The sequence below is a fragment of the Artibeus jamaicensis genome, unplaced genomic scaffold (assembly GCF_021234435.1).
Source record: "Artibeus jamaicensis isolate MK-2021 breed Jamaican fruit bat unplaced genomic scaffold, CSHL_Jam_final scaffold_614, whole genome shotgun sequence".
Classification (NCBI taxonomy): domain Eukaryota; kingdom Metazoa; phylum Chordata; class Mammalia; order Chiroptera; family Phyllostomidae; genus Artibeus; species Artibeus jamaicensis.
Window position 1 is genome coordinate 6,928,341 of NW_026522050.1, and position 24,879 is coordinate 6,953,219.

The window sequence follows — 24,879 nt, forward strand, 5'->3', positions numbered from 1 at the left end:
GCTCGTGTAAATTGATATAAGCAGTTTGTAAAACTATTTGGCAGTATCAGCTTAGGCTCAACACATGCATACATTGTAAGCCAGCAATTCTGCTCAGAATTCTAACAAGCAGAAATGCTTAAATGTGATCATAGAGCAATGCACAAGAATGTCTTTATGATACCCACATCTGGAAACACCCTAAGTATATCTCAAAAGTAAAAAGGTTATATAAATTTTGGTGTAGCCATATAACAGATGATACACAGATATAGGAGTGAAAGAATAATTGCTATACTCATTATGTTCAACACTGCTAATGAAAATCAGTGCTGCAGACTGAATGTTTGTGTCCTTCTAAAATTCACACTAAAACTTAATTTCCAGTACAATGGTATTTGGATGCAGGGCCTTTGGGAAGTAATTAGTCACCAGGGCTGAGGCCTCATGAATGGGATTAGAGCCCTCATGAAGGAGACTTGAGAGACTCCCTTGCCCCTTACTCCACCTGAGGACACAGCAAAGGGATAGACATCATGAGCCAAAAACAGGACCCTTGACCATGCTGGCAACCTGATCTTGAAATTCCAGCTCCCAGAACTGTGGAAATAAATTTTTGTTATTTATAAACCACCCTGTCTATGGTAGTTTTTGTTATCACAGCCCAAACAAACTAAAACAATTACCAATGTGACGTTTGGACATCAGCATAGTGTACATCAAATATTGGACATAAAAATATACACTGTGTGATTTCAATTGTGTAAAATTCAAAACCAGACATAATTAATCTACAGTATTAAAAGTGAGGACAACAAATGACAGATAGTGGGGGAGTTAGGGTATGGAGGGACTGAGCAAAAAGGAAAAAGAACTCATGGACATGGAAAATAGTGTGGTGATTGCTGGGGGGAGGGGAGTATAAGGGGACTAAATGGTAATAGAAAAATATACAATGAAGATTAACTTTAAAAAATTAGGAAAAGAATCCTGGTTTGGCTATAAAAAAGTGAGGGTAGAGTTAACTTGAAGGACAGTAACTGAGAAAGGGTATGAAAAGGGTATCTAGAGTCAATTCTATGCACATTTTCTATGTGTATTAAACTTTAATGTAAAGTTTACTAAAAAATGCTAAAAACAATACTATTCTTCAAGAAGCAACATTTCCATCTAACATCAAAACATTCTCTATTTATCTTCAACACACAGCATATATTAGTTTGTTAGGGCTGCCAAAACAAAATACCACAAAGTGGGTGAGTTAAACAACTGAAATTTAGTTCCTCACATTTCTTTTTTTAAATTTTTTATTGTTGTTCAAGTATAGTTGTGTCCATTTTCCTGCCACCGCTTTCCCCTACCTCACCTACTCCTCCCTCCCATCCTTAATCCTTCCCTCCTTTGGCTTTGTCCACGAAACCTTTGTTCCACGAATACATGTTCCTTGATGACGCTTCCTCTTCTATCCCGAGTTATCCCCCTCCCTCCTCCTCTCTGACCAGTTTTTTATTTATTTCAATGTCTCTGGTTATATTTTGCTTGCTTTTTTGTTTTGTTGATTAGATCTATGAACCCCAATATTCATAGCAGCTCAATTTACAATAGCCAAGTGCTGGAAGCAACTTAAATGCCCATCAGTAAATGAGTGGATCAAAAAACTGGGGTACATTTACACAATGGAATACTACACAGCAGAAAGAAAGAAACTCCTGCCCTTCGCAACAGCATAGATGGAACTGGAGAGCATTATCCTCACATTTCTTGAAGCTAAAAGTTCAAAATGTCACTAGGGTTGTTTGCATTCTGAAACCTCTCTGAGACTTGTGGCTGGCTGTCTGCCCGTGTCTTTACGTGGTCTTCCTTTTGTATGTGTCTGTGTTCTAATTTCCTCTTCCTAAAAGGATGCCAGTCATCTTGGATTAGAATTCACTCACATAACCTCGTTTAACTTTAATTTCCTAATTAAACATTCCATTTCCAAATCTAGTCATATTCTGAAGTACTGGAAGTCAGAACTTCCACATGAGTTTTGGAGGGACACAATTCAGTCTGTAATACAAGGTGAGATAGTAATAAAATTGTGACACTAAGTTGTGACAATGACGTAAAGAAATTGTACCAGAAAATTGAATTCAGCTGAAATTAACATGGCAAACAGAATGCAGTCCATGGCAAATGTCAATGTTACTACTGCACGGATTCCTCAGTACTGAGATTGAACACAAAGGAGGAAACACTGACTAGACCCTGGATGGTTCCCATGTTAAACCTGCATTGTGCCAGTTATTTCTCCAGGGAACTCATTCAGTGAAAACAGTGATCTAATGAAGTAATTGCTTCATCTTCATCTATTTGGGCAATTGCTTAGGGAGATAGACTTAACATACAAGTGATATAAATTCTGCCTGCCTAACTTATCAGAAGAGCCACTTATGTTCTTTGTAAAGGTGGTTCTTTCTCCACAGGTAAGTAGGTTACTTTATTCTGCATATACTGATGATCATGAATCTTTACTTATTTGTGAAATCATATGCATTACCAGCATTAGATTTATGGTTTTAAATGACTAGATGGAAAGAAGAATACCAATTACCAGAAAAGTATAGACATTAACTATTTAGGGTACTGTTACTTATAAAAGTAATTGAGTAATAAAGATAGATAATAGGGGATCAAAATATATTAACAGGTATTCTCTAAGACCCTCCACTTAACAGGACTAATAGCCAACATTTATTTCGGGCTCACCAAATATTAGGCATAGTGTTCTGCAAATCGCCTACTTTATTTATATAATCCCAAATAGCCATTCAATTTATTAAAGCCATTTTGCAGTAGAAGAAACTGGACCCCAGAAACATTCCCTGGATTAGTGGAATCAAAAGAGCTGACACTAGATTGCGAAACTGACTCCATAGCCCATGTTTTCACCAGTACACTCTGCTGTCCATGAGATTATCTCTTCTGTGCTGAACTTGAGAACTGTGTTAGTATTTATATTTATGAAAGGTGGGACACCATAGTGTTGGTTTGAAGATTAAATAAGTTAAAATTTATAAAGCACCTAAATCAAAGTTTGGAGTATAAGACTATTAAAGTGTTTGTTGAAGCAATAAATTGACAATAAAGCTGAAATTCAGAATTATGAATGTTTCCAAAAAGTAGGGCAGCATCTCATAAATGACTAACAAGACAACTCATGAATTCTCTGAACTCATGTTCAAAAAGTAGCTCTGAACAGGATGTTCTTAGCAGATATAGATGACCTCTATATAAAAAACAAACATGTATGTTTCAGTTAATATTAGTAATATAATTTTCTTCATTTGCAAGCAACATCAGTAATTCTATCTCAAGCCCCCCCCCCCCCAAAAAAAACTGTGCTAGAAGGACATGCGGTTTTTCTAAGTCAACGTGCAGGCAGAATACCAGGCGCAGAGAACAGAGAACCCTGCAGGGTCTGGAGGCTGGGCAGCCCAAACTTCACAAGATCACTCTGGTCTTGAAGGTCCACTGCCATCAATTTGATAAAAAATATTTTGTCCACCTTGAGTTTACTGACATGTCAGATCACAAGGACAAGCATCTTTTCCCTACCTACCCTTTTCTGAACTGGGAATCTCTTCCTCCGGATCTCACAGTGGAAACCAGAAGTGGGAGATCACAAGGAGAGAATTTCCATCACTTTCAACTACCAGCAACTCTATCCAACATAATTTTAGTGGAGTACTAATAGTGGGAAAATTTAAAGGCTAGACAACTGCCAAAATGCAATTATGTATGTATCCCCCTACTCCCCCCAAAAAGAAGAAAATTCCTATGCCCCACCTGAAAGTCCCAATTCTATAGAGTGTGAAAGGGGAGAAAGCATCAAAGTAGTCCAATTTAATTTCTAAGAATTCTCTAGCAGGGAATCAGTCAGGTGAAAGTTATTTTTAAAAAATGTCATTTGGAGAAATATTTTGTTACCAGGTCCTTTTCTCTCTTTAAAATAATTCTCTTGCCCTGGCTGGTGTGGCTCAGTGAATTGAGTGCCTGCATGGGAACCAAAGGATCGCTGGTCTGATTTCCAGTCAGGGCACATGCCTGGGTTGCAGGTTAGGTCCCCATTTGGGGACATACAGCCAACCAATGGATGTATCTCTGGCATATCAATGTTTCTCTCCCTCTCTTTCTCCCTCCTTTCCCCTCTCTCTGAAAATAAATAAATCTTAAAATAACCACACTAATGCCTGCTTAAAACAATTCTGTTTTTATTATGATAATCAGGAATAGATGAATTCTTTAGTCCTGAAGATTATATTTGGGATGGGTATAGACATAAAGTATTTTTATCAAACAAAAGACAGGAGCACAGGTAGAGAAGGAGAAAGTGGAGAAAGAGAAAAGGGACAGAAGCATTAGAAGGAGATGGAAAGAAAGAGAGGGAAGTAAATGAAATGGAGATCAATACTGCAAAGGTCAAGAGAGCTGCTCTGATACCTTTGACTGCTGATGCCTAAATGACACTGAGTTTGACACCAGGAGAAATGGGATGAAAAAAATTTCTGAGAAGAAAAACAAAGATCATTAATGTAAGTATTTTTTTCATTTTCTCTTAATCTTACATAAATGTCCAGTTTCCTTCCATCATTAAAGGACGCGATGAGAAGAAACTTCACCTCAGTGACTGAGTTCATTCTCCTCGGACTGACTGATCGCCTGGAACTGCAGATTCTCCTCTTCCTGCTCTTTCTGGCCATTTATGTGGCCACAGTGGCAGGGAATCTGGGCATGATTGTACTCATCCAGGTCAATGCCAGGCTCCACACGCCCATGTACTTTTTCCTGAGCCACTTGTCCTTTGTGGATCTGTGCTTCTCCTCCAACGTGACTCCAAAGATGCTGGAGATTTTCTTGTCAGAGAAGAAAACCATTTCCTATCCTGCTTGTCTGGTGCAGTGTTACCTTTTTATAGCCTTGGTCCATGTGGAGATCTACATCCTGGCTGTGATGGCCTTTGACCGGTACATGGCCATCTGCAACCCTCTGCTTTATGGCATCAAAATGTCCAAGAGCGTGTGCACATCCCTCATCACGGTGCCTTATGTATATGGAGCACTCACTGGGCTGATGGAGACCATGTGGACCTACAGCCTCGTGTTCTGTGGCTCCAATGAAATCAATCACTTCTACTGTGCTGACCCCCCTCTGATTAAGCTGGCTTGCTCTGACACCACCAAAAAAGAAACATCAATGTTTGTTGTCGCTGGATGTAACCTTTCCTTTTCTCTCCTCATCATCCTGATTTCTTACCTTTATATTTTTCCTGCTATCCTGAGGATTCGTTCCACAGAAGGCAGGCACAAAGCTTTCTCTACCTGTGGCTCCCACTTGACAGCTGTTACTATATTCTATACAACACTCTTCTTCATGTATCTCAGACCCCCTTCAAAAGAATCTGTGGAACAGGGGAAAATGGTGGCTGCATTTTATACCACAGTAATTCCCATGTTGAACCCCATGATTTATAGCCTTAGAAATAAAGATGTGAAAGAAGCATTAACCAGAGAGCTGTTAAGGAAAAATATATTTCCCTAGAAGATGTCACTATTCTTTTGGCCCCAGGGCATTTTCTAGACCTTTTTTTTAAATTATAGGACAAAATTTATGGTAAGATGAGAAATTTGGTACACCAGCAAGAAACACTGCAATTGTTTATTTATATGTTATTTTTATCGAACCTATTTGAGTGACATTGGTTAACAAAATTATATAGGTTTCAGGGATATAATTCTACTATATATGTATATATATATATATATATATATATATACACACACACACACACAATATTAGGTGATCACCACCCCACATCAAGTCTCCTTCCATCACCATTTATCCCCCCTTATCCTCTTCTACCTCTCCCTACCCCTTTAATGTCTTCTAATCACCACACTGTTGTCAGTGTCCGTGAGTTTTTTCTTAGCTTAATCCCTTCACATTTTTCACACAGCCCCCATTTCCTTTCACCTCTAATAGGTGGCAGTCTGTTTGCTGTATCTATGAGTCTGTTTCTATTTTGTTTGCCAGTTTATTTTGTTCACTAGATTCCACATATGAGTGAGGCTACATCAAACTAAAAAAGTTTTTGCACAGCAAAGGAAATCATCAACAAAATGAAAAGACAGGTCACTAAAGAGGAGAAAATATTTGTCAATATATTTGACAAGGGCTTAATATTGAAAATGTATAAGAAACTTATGCAACTCAACACCCCCAAAATAAGCAACACAATTAAGAAATGAGCAAAGTGCCTAAATAGATATTTCTTCAAAGAGCACATACAGATGAACAATAGACATATGAAAACATGCTCAATGTCACTAATTATCAAAGAAATGCAAATTAAAACCACAGTGAGATATCCCCTCCTACCTGTCAGACCAGCTATTGCCAGTAAGTCAACAAACAAGTGTTGGCGAGGATGTGGAAAAAAGGAAACCCTCATACACTGTTGGTGGGAATGCAGATGGATGCAGCCACTGTGTAAAACAGGAGTTAACTAAAAAAATTGAAAATGAAACTTTTTCATGACCCAGCAATTCCACTTTCAGGAATATATCCAAAGAAGCCTGAAACACTAACTCAGAAGAATATATGCATCCCTGTGCTCACTGCAGTGCTATTTACAGTAGCCAAGATTTGAAGCATCCTAAGAGCTCATCAGCAAATGAATGGATGAAAAAAATCTGTGGTACATTTATACAATGGAATACTACTTGGTCATAAAAATAACTTTTAAGACAGCATGGATAGACCTGAAGAGTATCATGTTAAGTGAAATAAACCTGTCAGAGAAAGACAAATACCACATGACTTCACTTATATGTGGAATCTCACGAACACTGCACTTTTAAAACTTTAAAGATTTTTAAAAAATCTGAACACAAAAAGTAAAATTTTTATTGCAAAAGTTTACATTTTGTATCTTTGTTCATTTTGTTCACTAGTTGTTTTAATTTTGTTGCCCTTTGTGCACATGATAGCATTTATAATTATCTTTTGAGCTTAGGTGGAAGTGTGTGGTTACTTGTGAACAATGAGGTAGATTAGAATTCATATGTGTCTCTTCTCAGTTGAGCAAAATATTGTTGGTGAGAGAAACCTTCAGTGGGTATTTTTTTCTTTCCATGGTGACAAGTGAGATTTAAGATTTAAGTACAGCTTCTTCAATGAGGAGACATGGAATAGAACTCACTGTCAACTCACAAAAGAAATGTAGAATTTTGTGTGATTCTTTTTCATTTCTATCCATTTCAAGATTCATACCACCTGTTAAAACAGTCACTTCAACCTCTTATTGCTGAAATGAATGAACAAAGAAAAAATAACAGCATGGTGTGATGGGCAAAGGATTGACTTTAGATTTATTTAGACCTGATTCTAAATCACAGTTTTATTATTTACTTTTTAGCTGGGTTAGCTTAGAATATCTACCCGATGGGGTCTGTTTATTCCTTACAAACAATGATTACTGACACACATTTCAGGAGATTATTGTGAATATCAAATGTTATTTGTAAGATATCTTTCTCTTAATTACATTTTACGGCAACTATGCTCTGAATTCAATTTTGGACTCAGTTTTAGGAAACTTTTGCAAACACTGGAGGCATGATAGAAACTATAAATTAAATGCAGTTCATATATTTAGCATGCACTTGTTGATTATTGTCTATGCTGTTGTCACTGGTAGTTATCTGTCTCTCACATTCCATGCATTTTTCTTTTGGAAACTAATCATTTATACCTAGTGTTATTTATTTAAGTATCCCATCAATATGAGAACTCCTTTAGTAGAAGAATATATTTTTCATATTTGTATTCTGAAGACTAAACAGCAGTGAACTTTCTGCTAAATACATAATTTGTGTGAATTAGTTAAAGGGCAAACAACATAAGAAATCAGTTAGAGAACTTGAAATAATAAAATTGCTTGAATTCAGTTTCATGAAAAATTTTGTCCCCAGAGGATTGCAAATTTGGCTTTCATTATTGTATAAAATATTTCACTACTACTCATAGCAGGCAAATGTTTTAAATTTCAATGAAATATAAAATATGGAATTGAGAAAGTGTAATACTACCAGTTAGTGTTTCTCCTCATGAAAATGCTCCCAATTGGGAATTTATTTTTAGTTGCTCCTTGGAACAGTTGGGGATTCTCCTGAGATAAATGCTGATGTCATCAAGTTGAATATAAATCCTATAGTAACGCAAGAATTTGACCTTTGTGGTCACTAAGAAGACACTCATACTTTTACAGATAGGAGAGGAAATGTGTTCACATGGTAGTTTTTAAAATCTAGCAATTTATGTATTCCCTTATTTAAATTGCATACTTTTTTACATATTGATGTGTTGAAATAGGTAGTTTCCTGGGAAATTTGCACAGACAGTGCATTGTTAATGAGAGAAAATTTATAGGTGTTTACTCAGTTCTGTCTTTCTCTTTAGGTTATTGGTGTTTTTGAATCATTCTGGCAGAATTTGGTACTATGGATCTCCAGCAGACGTTTCACTAGTATTAGTTGCAAATAATACTCTTTTCGTGTTTTCCAACTACTTAATGTCTGGGTGTCTATTGTCATCACTTTCCACAAGAAAAAAAATTATAGTGTAGGTCCATGTAGTTTGTTAATGCTTTAAAATGTTTTTGACTTCTCAGAAGTAAAGTATATGTTCAAATAGGCCTTTTCTTGTAAGCATTAAATATATGGAAAAATTAGCTTCAGTATATGTAGCTACTAGGTTTAGACTAAAAGATCTCTAAGCCCTTTATCTTCTCTTACTTACAAGATTCTGAATTATTTTCCAATATCCTGTTTTTGTCTAAGATCTGTTTTTTCTATAGCCCATGTTTGTATTCCAAGGGAATTTTGTTTTCAGAATATCTTTTTTTAAATCCAGATACTTAAAATATGAATCATTCTGATTATGCTCAGAGAAATGAACGGGGTTGGAAAGACCTTACAACAATTAGTTAGTGAGAAGGATTCTCTGTTTTGGCAGGTTCTGGCATTCTCATGTAGTCACTTGACTCATCATCAGACTTACTAACTGTGTCTGAGTATATGTTGTGTTTCATGATGTCTAGCAGCAGTGTGACAGGTATCCCATGGACTTTAGCTTTATATTAATTGCCTCTGTCATAGCCTAACAATTCTAGAATTGAAATATGGTTAACAATAATGGCTTCCACTAAAATATGATGTATGTCTATAGCCAGTGAGATCTGAGCAAAATTGAGGAACTCTTAGATATGAAGTCAGTACTATAATCTAGATCTTGAACTGAAGAAGCTGCTCATGGACAGAGAGCTTTAGAAAAAAGCTCTTGGCTTTCCTCTGGCCAATTGAATCACAATACCTACACACTATCCTAGGTTCTCATTACAAACTTCCTCTGATACCTTGGTTGCCTGTCCTTCTCTTCACTCTTCCATCTGGTACTTTTTAAAGAATGTCTGGTGTGTCCTTATCATCTATACTTCAAAAAAAAAAGGCCAATTCTAGTTTAAGATCCTATTTTATTCATATTTGTTTTTTCTAGTAGCTGACAGTGCAATCGTTGGTTTAAGATAACAAGTAATAATATTAGATAAATTGAATTTTAACATTTTTAGCAACAGTTATGATATTTCCCCAAGCAGTCCACTCAGCTGATAGGAAGTGATGAACTCTGCCAGGAAGTAGCACAATAAAGAGGAAAAACACTAAACTAGGAACTATATCTGATCCTCTACTGGTTGTTCCATTTCTGATCTATGCTCTAGGGTCACAGTGTTAAATTTTCTGAACTTGAGTACTCAACCTTGTACAACTTATTGCCTCTATCTTGTCCACCATCTTACTTCCAGTATCCGGTATTACCATGGCTGGAACTTGAAATATGGCCAATAATTACTTGTTATAAGCATTTAAACATAAATAACAAAATGGCTTACAACATTTTATAAAGTGACTTAAAGAATTTTATGAACTTCTTAACATTAACAATACATTTTATAAAATTTAATGTTAATAAGGTAAGTACAATTATTGAAAGATCTAATACTATTTAATAGCTAAAAAATAAGATTTAAAATCAAAGATTCAAGAAACCATCTGTGTTTCCATACTGTAAATTGGTATTATGTAGTATCAAATCAAATAATAGATGGAAAGTGCTTTCATATGGTGCATGGAATATAAGAACTCACCAATTGTTATTATCGTTCTTGCCTGGTTACACCTTCAAACACAAGTGAACCAGATCTCTTCGTCTAGCTTGCAGTCTTAGGAAAGGTAAAAAATGAAGTTCTACTCACATTGGCATTCTGAGTCTGTTCATGGGGTATGAAAATTTACCTAGCTTCTGACAAGTTCTCTGATAATGACATTTGCTAATGTTAAAATTGTCCCAAAGAAAATTACAGTTAGTTACAAACTTCAATTTATGCTTCAATTTAAACTTCAATTTTATGATATGAAACTATGTAAATTTGTACTGGTTGAGATATATAATACATCAGTAAGTAATCAATCTAGGAAATATGAGATGAAGTTCTGATATCCACCATCTTATCTGCTCACAACTCATTTTCTTAGTGTTTCTCAGAATGAACTTTACCTGTGTTATTTTCAAAATTCTTTATAACCTTTTATGTGTATATAAAAAAAAGCAGGCAAAATTTCTAAGCATTTCTAAATTTATATTACAACATTTTCTTTGATAGATAAGTTATTTATACTTTCAAATTTCCCAAAGTATTGAGATACTTAAATTTGCAGTTTTATCTTTAGCCTGGAACTTAACTGCACAGTGGGATTACAAATGTAACCTGAATAAAAATTGTTTGTTGAAACATTTTCCTTGGTTATGGTATATATGTTCATATCTAATATGGAAATGCTACTGAGATCACATAACTAAGGTCTTTTGGATCTTTTTACAATATGTAACCTCATACAATATTCAGTGATTAAAAAAGCCTTTTTTTTTATCTCTCCTTAGATAATCCAACCAATGCATCTCATATGAGACAAAGAAATGTCTAGAAGAAACTACACTGCTGTAACAGAATTTATTCTCTTGGGTCTAACAAGTCGCCCAGAGTTGCAAGTTGCTTTCTTTGTGCTGTTCCTTGTGGTCTATGTAGTCACTGTGATAGGGAGCATGGGCATGATTGTTTTAATCAAAACTGATTCTCAACTTCACACTCCCATGTACTTATTTCTCTCAAGTTTGTCTGTTCTAGATCTGTGTTTCTCCACAAATGTCATTCCCAAAATGCTGTAAAATTTCTTATTGGAGAAGAAGACCATCTCATATGCGGGTTGTTTGGTGCAATGCTATATTGTTGTTGCCGTGGTCCTCACAGAGAACTGCATGCTGGCTCTCATGGCCTATGACCACTACATGGCCATCTGCCATTCACTGCTGTACAGTAGCAAAATGTCCAAGTATGTCTGTGTTGCCTTGGTAATTGTCCCTTATGTTTATAGTTTCCTCCTCAGTGTGATGGAAACTGTGAGGACCTACAACCTTTCTTTCTGTGGAGCTAATGAAATTAATCATTTCTATTGTGCTGATCCTCCTCTTATCAAACTGGCATGCTCTGACACCTACAGCAAAGAGTTATCAATGTACATAGTCACTGGCTACAGCAATGTCTGGTTCCTCCTGATCATTCTCACATCCTACATGTTCATCCTTGTCGCCATCCTTAGAAGCCATTCTGCAGAAGGAAGAAAGAAAGCTTTTTCCACATGTGGCTCCCACTTGACAGTGGTCACAATTTTCTATGGAACCCTCTTCTACATGCATTTGAGACATCCTGCCAGGGAGTCCGTGGAACAGGGCAAAATGGTGGCTGTGTTTTACACCATGGTGATCCCCATACTGAACCCCATGATCTATGGCTTCAGGAACAAGGATGTGAAAGAGGTATTGAGAGAAGCAATAGGGAAACAAAAACTGGGGAAATAAAAGTGCTCAAGTGCCATTAAAATATTTCTAGACACAGCAAGATATGATATTACTGGGTCAAATGTCTTTTTTGAAGCTAGTTTTACACAATTCTAACTTTGTGTGAGATAGCAGACAAGGTTAACATTCGTGAAAGCAGTAGTTGAACATGGGAAGAATAGGAGGTAACATTGAGACAGTTCATTCACAGTCCTGTATTGGCTAGTGTCTTTTCTTAGAAAAAAGTAGTGGCTTAAACAAGTTTAAATATTTACTTTGTTTTGTTTTATGGTCAGATAAAAGAAGTCTGGATCTTATCAGTCTCCAATGTGTGTGTCAGCTTTATTGGGTTTGGTCTCTGAATCCTTTCCAGCTTGTTTTATTCTCAGCACAGCTTACATTTTTAAGGTGTAACCTTAAGATGTAAAATGGCTTTTTGAGAAGCCAGCCCACATGTGCAAATGATCTTCAATGTTCTACAATAAATGTAGTATACAGCATGTTCTCTTAGGTCTCTCTGGCCAAACTTAACCATACCCTCAAACCTCCCTGTAAGAGAGTTTAGGAAATGTTTATTCTGGGGCACTGGATCAGGCTAAAAGATAAGGGTTCCGCCATCACCTCATTAGCGAGCAGCCATCTGCACTCCATTAAAAAAAATCTCATTTTTACTACTTACTCATCTAAGGAACAGTTCTTAACCCACTTCCAATTATTCCCAAGACTTGAAATAAATAACATCTTATTCCACAAGTATCCTGAGGATCTTAGATACCTGACAAGGTCTCCACAAATGTTCTCGATACCCTTGAGTGAAATCTCTTTTAACATATTTTGCCACAAAAACGTTTTTATTCTAGAGTGTCAATATTACACATAAGTAGGCTCTTACTTGCAGTATCATAAAAATGCCTTTAAATGTTTTTCAAATGCATTTGGATATTTCAGAAATTAAGATGTCATAAAAGATTTTGTTTCTTTAATGCAGGTTGTTGGCACACAAGATCTAATTTCTAAACTTCTTAATTTTTTATGTGCTCAGGGACATTTTTAGAAATCACAAGCAAGCCTCTGTTAATAGTTATTTAACTGAAGTTATTTTTATAAATCATGATGTTTGGTTTAGTTGTGTTCAGATGTCCATATGGGCAGCATGGCTGACTCACATGCAAATACGAGACTTAGTCCCCTTCCTACTTTCCACCCCTTTTTTCTCACCACCCCAGGACATGTGATTCTAATATGCCTTCAGCCAAATTACAATATACTTTAATGCTTTGAGATTGCCCAAGAATGATCAAAATTGCTAATACTTAATCAATGAAGAACAAGGGTGTGCTATACTATAATTTTCTTACTTAGCTTCTCCGTGGTTGGCATTATCCCCCAAAATGTCTTAGCAACAAAGGAAAAGATGAAATTATTATTCATGTTAGAGGAGAGGACTTGCGGTCTTCATGGACGATTGTCATGACAGGATGTTCATACAGAGTGAAACTATCTAATGTCAATGAATTCAAACTCAAGAGTCAAAAAAGAGCTAGAATCAGGTGACTTGCTGGTCTGAGAAACCTGTTTTCCCAACCTCTAAATATAGACTACAGAAACATAGGTCCTTGGGCTCACAAGCTGAATTACTATGGGGTGAGAGAAATAACACTGTCTCATGTCACATGTATGTTTTACAAGATGAATAAATGTGGTCTGGACCAAGATAGGAATTGAGGCTATCAGACCCCCATACCTACCTCCTTTTGGGTAGTCATACTCCACCCAGGGAAGCTGGCGTTGCCTTTACCCACCAATCAAATGTGTGTCACCCCATCCCACTAACTCTGTAAGTTCTCAGGACAAAGGACCTGATACTTTTTGCCACACCTGCTTTTACCTATGCTTTTTACCTATGCCTTTTACTCCCACCTCAGCAGGGCCTGGTCTCCTCCATGAAAAAAATATCTCTAACAAACTTTGCTTGCATACTAGACTTGCTAATCTGTAATTTTTTCCTGTGTGGATAAGAACAATTGAGTTTTTCCTGAAACAATACTTAATATCCTATGATATCCACTTAAAATCTTATTTATTCTGTACCTTATAATGACTATCAGAAGGGGATAACAATCTTGTTGGTGTTTTGGAATTTAGAGTGTATTTTCATAAATATATTTAAACAAGTTATTTTTAGAAAATTTGGGGAAAAATAGAGATATATTTACCCTTTCTTTTTTCCCCTTAAGTCTATAAAGGCTATGATGTACTACTATACATTAACATTAATCATATAATAAAAACAAGACTCCTTTGGGTCAGAAATTGAGATTTTTAGTCTGTCCTGTTAATAGTTGCTGTTTAATAGCATGAGGTAATTAACAGTGTAACTCTGGAATCACGTTCTGCAATCAGGAATCTATTCCTTGATTTATTGAAAGTGTGACCTTGAGTAAGGCACTGGACCTCTCTAAGACTTGAATTTTTTGCCTGAAAAAATGAGAATAATATAAATATCTTAGAAGATATTTATAAGAAATAAGTTAAAATGTCTGGCATGTGTTAATTTTAATAAATGCATTATTGTTGCTATGATTAAGTTTACAGTTTTCCTTGTTAATAAACTAAGTTAAAGCAAACATATTTTTTCTGCTTTGATAAATTACAAATATAATTGTAAGGAATAATACTTATTTCCTCTTTCTCGGGAAAAACCAAGTGACACAGACTAAAGTACAGAAAAAAGGTACCCTTAACCAGACTGAGTCACACTATCAGCAATTATATTGTGATGCAAACTCTAAGCAAATTCTGTTAATTGATCCCAGGACAAATCCAAAAAACTTGAATTTGTTGAAGGGAGGGCATAAAATAGCACACATCTATCAATTGGGACTACTGCAATAGAACAAACAATAGAAAATATAAAAAAGAATAATGAATTAATTATTTAAAAAAATGACTCCTAATGGTGCCCTTCCTCCCTACACCATCCTCCCTCACTGCCAAAATAAGAAATTTTACAATCACCTCTTCCTCTAGAGATGTACTTCCCCCAGGGTCACTTCCAGAGGAAGCTGCTTAATTACTTCTTTGTTCCTAAAGCAAAGATTTAAGGGAAATGTCTCTTATGGTCCTCCAGTTCTCTTCTGCCTGGTATGTACAAGCTGTTTTCCATTTCCTTTTCACACTGTATTTTTATTGAGGGTATTTTTCTGCATTCTCAGGTTGTTATACAAATACATTTGTCCAGAACTGTCAGATAAAGATTGCATCTTGAGTTTATATTATTTTTTATTAATTAAGATCAAATATTCCTCAAATGTCATCTGTGTGTAGGTGTGCAATTTATATATGTGAAAGAGGAGTGATTGCAAGAGAGAGAGAAGTTTTTTTATAGAGATTTGATAATTTGAATCATTTAATAATAATTGTTTCTTGTATATTTATTATGTGGTAATGTGTAACATTTCTTTTCATGCTCATAAACACATGATGAAATGATTACTATTATTGCTATAATTTTATATTAAGGCACAGAAAATCTAAACACAACCAAACAAAAAAAGTAAAACTTGCCCAAGTTCATAAAATGTCATGGACTGAGAATTTAACCAAGACAATGGAAACAGAACTCTTTCATTGGAATATTGAATATTTTTTCATTCCTAGTCTTGGGGAAAAATCTACCTTTATTGGTAACTTAATTTGAAATACACAGTTTTACATTATGAGGAAGCTGAATATATGTTATTGCTTTCAGATGGTAAAGACAAGTGCTTCTAAGATTCCCCAAGTTCTGCAGACCACACACCACCTAAGATCAGACCTAACCCTTCATTTCCCCTACCAGTTCACCATTGCTGTCAGTTGGCTAAGTACTATTCAGTTTTTCTTGTATTTCACTTTTGTAAAATACCAACACTGCCACGTTTTACAGCCATTTTGTGTGTGTGTGTGTGTGTGCCAAATCGTCTGTGGTCCTGTGCAATCATGTCTGACTTTCTAAATAAAGATTTCTCTCTCACAAAGCTCTGCAAAATGCATAAGGTTGAGTAGCACAGGCAGCTGCAAGCATAGTCTGTTGATTGAGATATGAGTAGGATCTGTTGACATGTTTGTAATTTCTTTTTGGGCTACAGAATGTCTATTTCAACTCTGTATTTTCTCTATCATCTGTGATGGTGTCTAAAACATTTTTCATGTCTGTGTCAAACTTCAAAAATCCAAGTTCTTCTTATGTAGGAAATTTGTTTCTTTTGAAAAGTTAATACTTTTATAAAGTACCACTGTTTGGGTAGTTTACAAATATACCTGTGATCTGTTTTTCCTGGCACATTCACTGGAAGTTCACAGTGATCTTTCAATCATTCTGGACGAACACCCGAAACATAGCTCTTCTTCCTCTAGGAGCTTTGAGAAGCATCTGCAAAAGTGAAAACACAACACACTGCAGAGCATACATACAACAAGGAGGGAAAATATTTTATCAAGTTGTTTTCCTGCTGAGTAAGAGTTTCTTTTTCTTTTTCTTGAATGCAGAGTAGGGTAAAAGTAGATTTACTGTAGTTTGTATATGAAACACACAGTTTATTCTTGCATTACTATTTATTAATTATTGTATTATTTCCCCTGTGAACAACTGTAAACCTACCCTTTTGCCCCACCCTGTATGTGAGAACAATTTTTAAGAGTGAAAGACAAAGCTAAGCAAGCAGTTTATGACTTTAGTGGACTTCAATATTTAAAAATGTGTTTAAAATTAAGTTTATGTTTATGTCAGAAAGGGTCCACAAAAACTGAAAAGAGAAAAGATTGTCAGGAAGAACTGAGTTATCACAGGTAATAGCCACCTGCAGAGTGGGGTTTGCACAGTTCACCTCACACTGTGAGAGCAAAGCCCCACTGTTCACAAAGTAATTCACTTAGTCATTAGTCATAATGCCACTGATGTATAACTTTGTTTGCCTTGAGTTTTTTACCTTTATGACAGTTGTATAAGTGCCACACACAATTACTATACATAAATCAGAGATTTTTTAATTAAAAGATGTTCACATTACAACTTTCCAATCTGATCTGATGCCATCCTTTATTTCTTGAAGACTCCCAAATATATTTCTTTAAAGTGGTAGGTAGCTAAACTTTCGGGACATGCATGATAAATCGGTAGATAGATAATACTGGCCAATGTATACACAATCTATAAGTAGTAAGCTGAACAATAGCAAAGTGCTATTGAGTTAGACTTTAAAATAATTTAAAGGAAACTCTGCTTTATGCCCAGTCAGATTAGATTGAGAGCCACTATAATTCAGTGTGATCATGTGTACTTTCTCAGCTTCAGTTCATCTCTGCATGTCTGTATATGCTTCAATCCAAAAGGTCCCGTCACAGTGAACATTGAAAATGTCTTGATACATTTAAACAGGGTGGCTGGGTGCCTATTTCTCCTTTGTAACCCACAGGGCCATGGGACACAGTTCAAAAATGTGAAGACCAACAAAAACAAAGTGTTCCTCACATCTCCAATACAGCAAGACAGGTTGTCTGCTTTGTCAATCAACAAGCCTTTCTAGACACGCACACCTGAACAGATTGAAGAGAAAGCAAAACTCTGCAGTGAATTGCCAAGTGGTAAATATAAAATAAACAACATAATTATGGAGTCTCCACCTGACTACCATCACAGTAATGACAGATTTATCTAAGAACATCACTGGCTGTTACCTAGTGGCTGAAAGTCTCAGGAGTAACATGGTATTCACAGAGCACACTGTCTTCCCCCACCCCCAGCTACAAAATACACAGCAACATCTAATTCTCATTAAGTAATAAGGACAAAATACTTGTTAATTACAAGTATGGTGCTGAGACCTGGCAGATATCAAAACCAAAGCAGAATGAAATAAATACATGTTATGTCTCCCTTGATGTGATAGAGAAAACACAGCCTCATTTCTGTGGCAATCATGCCCAAGATACATGAATGATATTTGTTCTTAAGGAAATAATAATAAATCCAAACAAAAGCATTTTCAGGAAAATCTCAGCTGGAAGCTTTTGGGGAATGCCAGTGTCTAAAAACAAATACAGTCTCTGATCCAGAGATCTGGCCCCTAAAGGCAGTACACCCTTGTGGACTGTGTCTTGAGATAGTGAAAGATGGGAAGGAAGGGAATTTCTTTTCTCACTCTCTCTCCCTTCCCTTTTTTCCCTCATCTGAAAGGTTGTTTCTTTTACTGTATTTTCTGCCATAAAGATATTTGAACAATGGGAAAATTGAAAGAAGATTTTTGGGTTTTGATTGCAATATTGTCCAAAAGAAATCGAAAAATGAAAAACTCTTCTAAAGCAAAATGAGTCCCATAAAGGTGTCATGGAGCCTTGGAGCTGGCAATGGAAGACAGTAATCACATAAAACAAAGGATTTTAGAGATGAAGTTATCAGCTCTACAAATATTTTTCTGCCTAAATATATTCCAAGTCAGATTATCTAGTTTCAAACAACTTAAATGTAATTATTGATAGTTTTTTAGCCATTAGTTAATGCCTCCACTTTTCCTTAATTAGCCTGAGACTCTGGAGTAATGCAGTCTTGGTATGATCAACCTTGATTGTTAGCATTCTCCTTTCTCCAGAGAAAACTTTCCTTTCCAAATGAGGGGAGTGGGCAGTAGAGCATTACCTTTGTGGACACGTGCATTTATTTTCACTATGGCAGTGAGGTGCATCTTATTGCCTGTTCTTGTCTGTCCTGGTCAGTACCCAGTGAAAACCATGGGTAGGTCCCATCTAATTGTAATTGAACAAAATGTAATTTTGTATGTTAAAACAAGAGTTTTTGGAATAATCCTGTGTCTTAGGAATGACATTTCACCTTCAAGGGCATGACACCATTCCATGACACATTCATTGTGCCATCGACAGGCTGTCTCAAAATTCTTACGGGGAAGAATTACAGCCTGTGTCCATGTTCATTGAGGCTGATGGGATTTCTCTCTCACCTCTCTTCTGAGATAAGTTAATGCAAGCCAAACTAAGTTTAATAAATTATTTTCCATAAAACTTCTCAGAGTTCAATTGTACTAGGTAGATTGTGTGACTCTAAATGATTGGATAGGATATAAAGATTTCTCATTCTTATTTGATGAATGGATACTGGTGGATTTCTCTTCATAACCCCTATGAACATTATAAAAGAAACTAGTGTTTTCTTAGGAAAAGAACTTGTAAAATATTGTTCTGGAGAAAGGTGTATATGATACAACCTATATTTGAAAATAAATTTGCAAAACATCCAAGGAGCTTTCTGTATGAGTATATCATGGTTTCAGAAAATTTACTTACATTAATACCACTATAAGTAGTAACATTAATCTCCTTATTTTACTATTTTTGAATCTCCAGGACATTACAGTGGATGCTAGCTAGTAGATTGGAATTGCATGTGATACGCAAAAGAGTCAGTACCCAGAGAACATGCATAATGTGTGAATACGTATGAACATGTATAAGTGGTTCACCCTTTTCATTTGGTTTTGATGATGACTGTGATTAGTTTGTGCCTCTTCAGTTTGACTGAGTACAAATATGTGATTAAATTAAAAATATTTTTCATCTGGAATTTGGAGTTTATGGGTTATTTGATTAGTTGGCTTTCTCCTTTAATCATGAAGAATATATTTATATTTTAAAAAGATGGTATAAAATTCACTTTTGACTTGTGGTCAAAAGAGAAGTATAACTCTCCATAAGTATCTAAAAAAATGTGAAACTACCAAAACATGCCAGCATTGGGAAAGAGAGATTTCTAAAATGTAGTCTTGGAATATTTGGTGAATCCCAATATTTAACACTAGCATTTGTATCACAATAGTTACTGTCACTGTTATATAGTAGAGCCCATGTATTTACTCATCTTAGTGACGACCAGAGATCTGCTGGCAACAGTGGCAAAAAGCAGTCCGAGGTATGTAACAATGAAAACAGTCAAAATGGGCATGGATAAAAGTGTAAATTAATAAATAATTAATATTTGATTTTCAATTTTTTTTTGCCATCACAGAGATTTATAACTAACATTGGCCAGGAACTGAGAAAATGCTCAACTTCACTGATGTGACAGAGTTTATTCTTTTGGGACTCACCAGTCATCAGGAATGGCGAATTCTCTTCTTCATCATTTTTCTCATGGTCTACATTATCACCTTAGTAGGCAATATTGGCATGATTGTGTTAATTAAAGTCAGTCCACAGCTCAACAGCCCCATGTACTTTTTTCTCAGTCACTTGTCATTTGTAGATGTGTGGTTTTCTTCCAACGTTACCCCTAAAATGTTGGAAAACCTGTTATCTGAGACAAAGACTATTTCTTACAATGGCTGTTTGGTACAGTGTTTCTTTTTCATTGCCCTTGTCCATGTGGAAGTTTTTATCCTTGCTGTGATGGCCTTTGATAGATACATGGCAATTGGGAAGCCTCTGCTCTATGGCAGCAGAATGTCAACGGTTGTCTGTGTTCGACTGATCTCTTTCCCTTACATATATGGTTTTCTGACTAGTCTGGCAGCAACATTATTGACCTATGGCTTATACTTCTGTGGGAAAATTGAGATCAACCACTTCTACTGTGCGGACCCACCTCTCATCAAAATGGCCTGTGCTGGGACCTTTGTCAAAGAGTACTCCATGATCATACTTGCAGGTATTAACTTCACGTACTCTCTGACTGTAGTTATAATTTCTTATCTATTCATTGTCATTGCCATTCTCCGGATGCACTCGGCAGAAGGGAGGTGGAAGGCCTTTTCCACCTGTGGGTCCCACTTGACAGCTGTCATCATATTTTATGGGACTCTCATCTTCATGTATCTCAGACGCCCCACAGAGGAGTCTGTGGAGCAGGGGAAAATGGTGGCTGTGTTTTACACCACAGTGATCCCCATGCTGAACCCCATGATCTACAGTCTGAGAAACAAGGATGTGAAAGTGGCCTTGAACAAAGTGATGAGCAGAATATGTGTAACAAGTTAAAGTAAAATTGAGTTAATTTTGTTTTCTACATTCTATTTGTCAGCAGATTATGGCTTAGTACAAAGCTAAAGACCTTTTACAAAAGCTAAAGGCTGCACAGTGAAAAGAAAAAGAACAAAGACTCACATTAAAAGAAAAATAGTAGATTGACCCATTTCTGTTGATGTAAGCAGTGAGGATAACTAAAACTTCATAAATTAACTAATGAAAGGTTATTTGAGTCAAAGTTCACTCTTGCACTAATTGAAATTGTTCAAATTCATAGCTAGAATGAACAGGTTTTGTTTATCTTATTAAAATGCAGTAGATGAATCTGGGAAATATCAATGTGCTTATTTATAAAGTAAATTGTGGCAGAAATAAGTAGTGTATTTTATTCAATTTTATAGAATGAGGACATACAATAGTCCCTCTAAAAGTTGTGTGATCTTGTGATATTTAGTGGCTTTTTCACTGTGAAGTGCAGGTGTGTTCAGTGACAATTACTTTGAAAATAACAATCTTACTGTATTTAATCCCTGCTCAGTTGTTTGGTTTTTAAGAGATACAGCATGATGTCTCTCTTGTACAGATTCTGATAACGTCCATAATTCATCCCCAAAATTGCCAAAAAGCACACTGTGCATATCTCATGTGCCCCTGTTCCGGAACAGAAGTCCCAGGGCAGCAATATTTGGCCCACCCAGGGATGCCAAAGAAACTGTTAAAGAACAGATACACCGGGACCCTGGACTCAAGAGGAGGGTATACTAATACCATAGGGACCCCTGTGCTGGGCCGGATTGTCGTCGCCAATTGGAAAGACATCTCTTAATGCCAGAGATTTGTGAAAAGGAAAGGAAAGGTTTATTTAAAGTTGTCCAGACTTAAAGCAGTGACCCGATGTCTCCATAAAAATATCAAAGTACTTTAGGCCAACCACAGAGGCCCACAGTGCTTCCTTCTCCCCATGCCCTAAATTGGGGTACTGTATTTCAGGAAAAGAAGCACATGTGTGTGTTTCAGGCTGAGTGCTGGCACCGTCAGCTGTGTCGCCATCCAGGCAGGATCTCCAGTTACTCACAAGTCAAGTGGCACCTTCTCATGGTCCACTAGCGATTGTTCTTCATAGCCATTTTTCCAGGCAAAGTCTCTCCTGCTCTCTAGGCCACGCAGCCAAAGGGAGCATCCGCAAGCCACATGGGCCTCTTCTACCTAAGCCGCAGGGGTCCACACTCTGCCAAAAGTGCGTGGATTTCTTCTTCACCGGGCTGCAGCAGTCCCCATTCTGGCAAAGTGCGTGGTTCTCTTTCACCTGGGCAAGAAGGGGTCCTCACTCTGCCCAAAGTGCATGGCTCTCTCTTCACCTGGGCAAGAGGGTACCTACACTCCACCAAAACCAAGTGGCTCTCTCCCCAATGGCTGCTGTGTCTGGGTTTAAATCCCCGTACCAGTCCTCCTTTGCAGCCCCATTTTCAACTCCCAGAATCAGTTACACCTGCCAGGACTTCCATATCCTCCCAGCTTTACCGGGCTGCAGTAGTGAGTCTGGGCAAGTGTGGCCCCATGTTGTGGAGCCAATCATCTCCAAGCTCTCATTTGGGTGCTGTAACTCAGGGGACCAGCCTTCAGTTACATCCTGGGTAGAAGCCACTCCCTTCTCCCTGGCTCAAAGCATGGTCACAGCAATTTAACATGTCTATGAAACCAGTTAAAGGTTATAGATACGTTAAATGACCATTCCAGAAGTTAGCTGCAAAACTGTTGCTATGTGAAACAATTCTCAATGGCCCTGCTCCATTAGTCCCTTCCCCCAAATGACACCTCTTCATGCTGGGGGGGAGGGATGACATCTTAATATTTCCTGGACCTTGAGTTACAGACCCCTTCCATTGCAAATCCTTTTTTTAGTGCCCCCCTCCTGACTGCGCCCTGTTACACCCCTGAGAAGGGTGTCCATTCTGAATGAAGAGTGGGTGGGACTTCTGGAGTAAGGTACTGGACCTCCCTAAGACTCGAATTTTTTGCCTGCAAAAGTGAGAAAAATATAAATATCTTAGGAGATATTTATGAGAACTAAGTTAAATGATATGGCATGTGTTAACTTTAATAAACGCATTATTGTTGCTATGATTAAGTTTCTAGTTTTTCTTATCAATAAAGTTAAAGCAAACATATTTCTCCTGCTTTGATAAATTACAAATTTAATTATAAGGAATAGTACTTGTTTCCTCCTTCTCTTGAAAAACCAAGTGACACAGACTGAAGTACAGAAGAAAACATACCCTTAATCAGACTGAGTAACACTATCAGCAATTTTATTGTGATGCAAACCCAAGGTAAATCCTGTTAAATTGATCCCAGAACAAATCCAAACAACTTGAATTTGTTGAGGGGGTGGAAAGAAAATTGTGCACATCAGTTCCCTGGGACTACTGTAGTAGAACAAAAGGTAGAAAAAATAAAAAAGAATAATAAATTAATTATTTAAAAACTGACTCCTAATGGTGCCCTTCCTCCCTACACCATCCTCCCTCACTGCCAAAATAAGAAATTTTACAATCACCTCTTTCTCTGGAGATGTAGTTCCCCAAGGGTCCTTTAGAGAGGAAGCTGCTTAATTACTTCTTTGTTCCTAAGCAAAAATTTAAGGGAAATGTCTCTTATGGTCCTCCAGTTCTCTTTTGCCTGGTGTGTATAAACTGTCTTCCATTTCCTTGTCAGTCTGCATCTTTACTGAGGGCATTTTTCTTCATTCTCAGGTTGGTATACAAATGCATTTGTCCAGAACTCTCAGGTGAAAGTCGCATCTTGGATTTTATATTATTTTTTATTAATTAACATCATTTATTCCCTAAATGTCAGCTGTGTGTAGGTGTGCAATTTATATATGTGAGAGAGAAGTGATTGTAAGAGAGAGTGAGATATTTTTTGTAGAGATTCGATAATTTGAATCATTTAATAATAATTGTTTCTTGTATATTTATTATGTGGTGATGCGTAACATTTCTTTTCATGCTCATAAACACATGATGAAATGATTACTATTATTGCTATAATTTCATATTAAGGCACAGAAAATCTAAACACAACCAAACAAAAAAGTAAAACTTGCCCAAGTTCATAAAATGTCATGGACTGAGAATTTAATCAAGACAATGGAAACAGAACTCTTTCATTGGAATACTGAATATTTTTTCATTCCTAGTCTTGAAGAAAAATCTACCTTTATTGGTAACTTAATTTGAAATACACAGTTTTACACTGTGAGGAAGTTGAATATATGTTATTGCTTTCAGATGGTAAAGACAAGTGTTTCTAAGATTCCCCAAATTCTGCAGACCACACACCACCTAAGATCAGACCTAACCCTTCATTTCCCCTACCAGTTCACCATTGCTGTCAGTTGGCTAAGTACCATTCAGTTTTTCTTGTATTTCACTTTTGTAAAATACCAACACCGACATGTTTTACAGCCATTTTTGTGTGTGCGTGTGTGTGTGTGTGTGTGCCAAATCATCTGTGGTCCTGTGCAATCATGTCTGACTTTCTAAGTAAAGATTTCTCTCTCACAAAGCTCTGCAAAATGCATAAGGTTGAGTAGCACAGGCAGCTGCAAGTATAGTCTGTTGATTGAGATATGAGTAGGATCTGTTGACATGTTTGCAATTTCTTTTTGGGCTACAGAATGTCTATTTCAACTCTGTATTTTCTCTATCATCTGTGATGGTGTCTAAAACATTTTTCATGTCTGTGTCAAAATTCAAAAATCCAAGTTCTTCTTATGTAGGAAATTCGTTTCTTTTGAAAAGTTAATACTTTTATAAAGTACCATTGTTTGGGTAGTTTACAAATATACCTGTGATCTGTTTTTCCTGGCACATTCACTGGAAGTTCACAGTGATC

The 24,879-nt window shown here is 36.6% G+C and overlaps 3 protein-coding genes across 3 annotated transcripts; all 3 read left to right on the forward strand.

Moving 5' to 3' along the window:
• The first annotated feature begins 4,623 nt into the window (after window positions 1–4,623).
• On the forward strand, window positions 4,624–5,559 carry LOC119040878 (olfactory receptor 5M8). The gene has a single exon (XM_037133983.2). It carries the CDS (start codon window positions 4,624–4,626, stop codon window positions 5,557–5,559), a length of 936 nt encoding a protein of 311 aa, XP_036989878.2.
• Window positions 5,560–11,040: 5,481 nt separating this feature from the next.
• LOC119040879 (olfactory receptor 1030-like) lies at window positions 11,041–11,991 on the forward strand. Its single transcript, XM_037133984.2, is given in 1 exon segment — window positions 11,041–11,991. A coding segment is annotated over 1 exon segment (939 nt). The 5' UTR covers window positions 11,041–11,052.
• Window positions 11,992–20,061: 8,070 nt separating this feature from the next.
• On the forward strand, window positions 20,062–20,994 carry LOC119040853 (olfactory receptor 5M3). Its single transcript, XM_037133964.2, has one exon. The coding sequence runs from the start codon at window positions 20,062–20,064 to the stop codon at window positions 20,992–20,994; it is 933 nt and encodes a 310-aa protein (XP_036989859.2).
• Window positions 20,995–24,879: the final 3,885 nt, after the last annotated feature.

What these genes read in the sequence shown, in the direction of transcription:
- LOC119040878 (XM_037133983.2), top strand. Translation starts at nt 4,624, where the DNA reads ATGAGAAGAAACTTCACCTCAGTGACTGAGTTCATTCTCCTCGGACTG.
- LOC119040853 (XM_037133964.2), top strand. Translation starts at nt 20,062, where the DNA reads ATGCTCAACTTCACTGATGTGACAGAGTTTATTCTTTTGGGACTCACC.